Raw genomic sequence first — 4,380 nt, forward strand, 5'->3', positions numbered from 1 at the left:
GTGCTCTTTTAGATCGTTTAGAGTTTAGAAACATTGTTTAGAATATTACAAAGGTGTGGGAAGGGTTTAAAACTCCTTTATATTCATATATATATATATATATATATATATATATACTAAAATAAACTACTACTTGTACTACTATTCCTACGTTGCGATTTTTCACTTGGTACGAACCCCCCATGATAAACGAGGGACTACTGTATAATATTTGATCAAAATCAGATCACAGAGACTTCATGAGAGTCCCCGATAAACAATAGTTCATGTCAAACTTTATTCCTTACCAATCACAAAAAATAATAAAAATAAGTTAAAACATGTCATCTGGACAATTTGAAACACATCAATAAGGTGCTATTTATACAACAGACCTTGGTGGCAGGCCTCGGACAGACAGTCTTTCGGATGAAAGACGAAACGTTTCTTCCAAAAAGAAACTGTCCAGATGACACGACTAACCTCGTTTTAGGGCTGCACCGATTGCAGTTTTCTGGCCAATCACGATTTCTAAAAAGTCTGACCTGCCGATTCTGATTTTGTTTAATAAATTGACACTGTCAGGTGTTATAAGGTCCCAATGCACCTTCAACTTTCAGTCTTATTTAGTTGAAAAGCATACCCTTGAACAACATCCTAGAAACAATACAAACTTGCTTTAAGTGGCCATGAGGTAGTGCTCTGAAATATAAATGAGGTTCAGACAATTGTTATTAAAACTAAAAAAAAAACGGTTTCTCATGCAAGTATCTGCCAATTTCAGATTTATCTACCTGGATGATTGAACTTAAAAACCTTCTTTCCTTTCCAATCATTCACACCAAACAGGAAGAAGGTTTATATCTCTGTGGCTCTGTCTGTCTTGGTAGGAGTCCAGGCGTGAACCCATCTTTATACTAAAATGTAGGCTTGCTAACACTTCCACCTACTGAATTGAGATAAGCAAGCCCAGACTTTTAATTTATGGAAACAGCAGTGTCCGTGGCCCTCAGTCACAACATAGGCTTGAGCGCTGCCAATGTGCGAGGGCTGTTCATTATTGCCTGCAGCTTTAATTCTGATTTCTGTTAAGAAAAATCTGAGCGATTTAAAAGGATCTCTTAAAGTTGAAGCTGGAAGGCAACACATTTTGACAAAAAATAATTATGACTGTATGAAAACACTGTGCTTGAAAAGTACCTGTGTCCAGAAATAAATGGCCCAATCACAGCTAAGTATGCAAATAAGGTGTTCTGTTTGAGTTCAGGATCACGAGTGAGAACATTTGCTGCTCGTGAAATGATGTCAGCGGGGCGTGAAGCCGGTATGGTTCACTTTTAGATTGGGGTGTTATGAGTTTTAAAGAGGTCAACATGTTAAACCAACAGCAGATTCAAGTAAAAAGGATTTTCCTTCCTTCTGTTATTCTTTGTACTTTTCACATCCTTCTTCTTGACCACCATAATCCTATCATTTTTAATTCATCCTCTTTCTGTCCTCCCATCATTCCCTTCTCTTTGCATTCTCTGACCTTTGACACATCCTCGTTCTTGCCTCAGCGGTCTCGATCAAGCTGGAGAGGCTCGGCTGGCAGCCGTGAACACGAGTGTGTGCAGTGGGCAGCATGAAGTGAAGACAACAGTGTCCTGAGTTAATATATGCAGCTGCTGTGGCCGCAGCTCCCTCTCTGTGGCATCGCTGCTGCTGCAATCAACACCGACGGCTGCCCTCGCTACACGCTTCATTAGCAGTGGTCGGAAATCCTTTCTGGTCTCTTACTACTCGTTTCTGCAGCAGCTAATGATGTCCCAGTCCATCCATAAATTTGTCGCCGTGCGCAGCTTTGAGGAGTTTGACATGGCAGCGGGGTGCACAGGGGATGAAAGAGCTCAGAGGACAGACGGCTAAAAAGTAGCGGCAGGGGAGAGGGGACATTAGTCAGAGGGAGGAAGCAAATGAATTCTGCCTAAATGAATTTCCTGATGATTATCCTCTTGTTTGCATCTTCATCGCTGCCATTTCCCTCCTTTCTGACTCTTGTGATTTAAACCAAACACGAGAGTTCAGAAGAAATCCACAGGTTTAAATTTAGCAGAAACCCAAACTTCGGATTGTTTTTGCGTTGTTGTCGGATCTCTCGGAGCGCCTCGGTGACAGCAGCTCACATGACGCTCTGCTCCTGTTAATTATGCAGAAGCACAGTATTCCCTGCTGCAGCCCCGTCGCATGTGTTGCATTACTATTCACGAGACGTAAACCGAAGTGTGTCCCGCAGCCGAAGCGCCCCGCAGAAACCCGGGACCCGTGACGACGCATGAGAAAATGTCACGCCACTCGTTTTCACATCCCTCCACGCCCCTATCTGTCTATCCTCCTCTTCGACACGCTCTTCCCCTCGTCAGCTCGAACAGCCGCTACGCTTGAGGAGAGCAGCGGTGAATAAGGAGTTGTGAGAATTAGGGAGATGGCGCGCGACAGCTACGGGGCGCCCGATCCCTTTGACTTGTGCGTTTGGTTTTGAGAGAAGAGCGTGTGATCTTACTGAGGGTCTCCAGCGTAGCTGAGCTGAGCGGGCCGGATGCCGAAATGAACGATGATGGGGAAGGTGATGACGTCTGGATTGAACTGCTCCCTGTCCAGTTGGTCGATTCGCACGGAGCTGGGTTTCTAGACGGGGAGGGGAAAAAGAAAAGAGTCAATGTGGTGAAGATGCTACAGATAGTTAGCTAGGAGGCAGCCATCACTCAATCATCTACCAGCAGCGTAAAGATATAAATAATCCACACCACAAGGGTCATCTGTCACAGGAATGTAATTAGACAAGTCCCTGATTTTGCTTGTAGCACGAGAATGATAAAGTGATGTCAGGGACGGAGAGCCAACTTCTGACTCTCTTATCAGGGAGGAGATTGACAAGCAACACGTCCTCGGCTGGCTCCCAAATCACAGTGAGCCTGTCAGGCATTTTGTGAGATCACAGGAAGCGGCTGCAGCGTGAGGCGTGCTGATCAGTGCAGCAGATGGCTCCAGCTCACCTTGATATTCACTCATCGCCGCAGCCTGCGCTCAAAACTTTTGATGCGAGAGCAGGAGGTCACTGACCAACTTTCATTCTGCCTCTAAAGCAGCATAATCAGCTTTGACTGGTCTGACAGTGACAACACAAACTCTCTTGTAATTGTTCATTTAAACTTCGACGCTTCATTCGCTTTATCCACCAGAACCAATTAGAGGTTGACGACGTGTGAGCTCATGTATACACCAGTTCACTGTGGGAAATCATCACCCAAGTGTGCGACTGGAAAAAAAACCTTTAATTTACAGTAAAGATGTCGACAATGTGGCACAACGGGGGAAATGTTCCCGTAACCCGACACGCCTGAGCAGCAGGTTGAAAGAAAAATACCAGAGTCTGTGAGCAGAACTTTAACCTTCCCACATTCCTCCTCTGTGCCGTACACATCTGATGCAGATGTGCAACAAAAATGCAACAACCCAACTTTCTGCAGGCAGCATGAACAAAGCTAAACTTGGAGCATCTTAGGCGTAGAACAAAATCTTTATAAAGTTATTAACCACATTTTTCATGTGAAAACATCATAAAATAATTAATGTGCCAGGGCTTAATAAATATAACTATTCAAATTATGATGAATTTCAATAAAAAGAAACATTACCCAAAGTCAACTTGATATAAAACCATAATTTTCTTAAATTTTTGGTTAGAAAGTGAATTTCTAATGTTTTGATGTCACATGAACTTAAGCAAATTACAACAAGTGAATAAAGAGCAACATTTCAAGAACTTGAATGTTCTACAAGTACACAGTTTTTGTTTTTTGTATATATCAGGGTAGGACTGGACAATAATTCTATATTGATATATATCACGATATACTTTTATTCAGTAACGGTGATATAAGTTTTAAGAACATTTTTGATATTTCAGTATAAATTACGCTACGATTGCAGAGTTTCACTGACACGTTTCTTTTTCTGTTCGGGTCGAAGCAGCCCCGAACAGAAAAACCCGCGACACAACTACGTAAGTGCGTGGTGACGTGCACCACACACAGAGCTCGAGTCCAGAAGGCGGTAGCAGGCTAGGCTAACCTCCACCGCGCTGTAAGTTTTCACTTCAAAATGAGTTCCCATGACCGTCAGAATGTGACTGAACAAGCTTTCACAAGCAAAGAGAAAACAGATGACATCACTGATAAGAGAGGAAAGACTAATTTGGCTGTGTGGAAGTGGTTTGGCTATCTAAGATCCGATAAGCTGCAGGTTTCAGTCAGAATCCACATGTGTGGACAACCTGGCATCCACATGTGTGGACAACCTGGCATCCACATAAGTGGACAACCTGGCATCCACATAAGTGGACAACCTGGCATCCACATA

The 4,380-nt window shown here is 43.3% G+C and overlaps 1 protein-coding gene across 1 annotated transcript in view; it reads right to left on the minus strand.

The window, feature by feature from the left end:
* drosha (drosha ribonuclease III) overlaps positions 1 to 4,380 on the minus strand; it is a 166,350-nt gene that overhangs the window by 125,944 nt on the left and 36,026 nt on the right. Inside the window, exon 14 of the mRNA XM_037693767.1 lies at positions 2,522 to 2,646. Coding sequence (XP_037549695.1) covers positions 2,522 to 2,646 — 125 coding nt within the window. The remainder of the gene's footprint in view (positions 1 to 2,521; positions 2,647 to 4,380) is intronic.

The sequence above is a fragment of the Nematolebias whitei genome, chromosome 20 (genome assembly GCF_014905685.2).
Source record: "Nematolebias whitei isolate Nwh7 chromosome 20, NemWhi1, whole genome shotgun sequence".
Taxonomy (NCBI): Eukaryota; Metazoa; Chordata; class Actinopteri; order Cyprinodontiformes; family Rivulidae; genus Nematolebias; species Nematolebias whitei.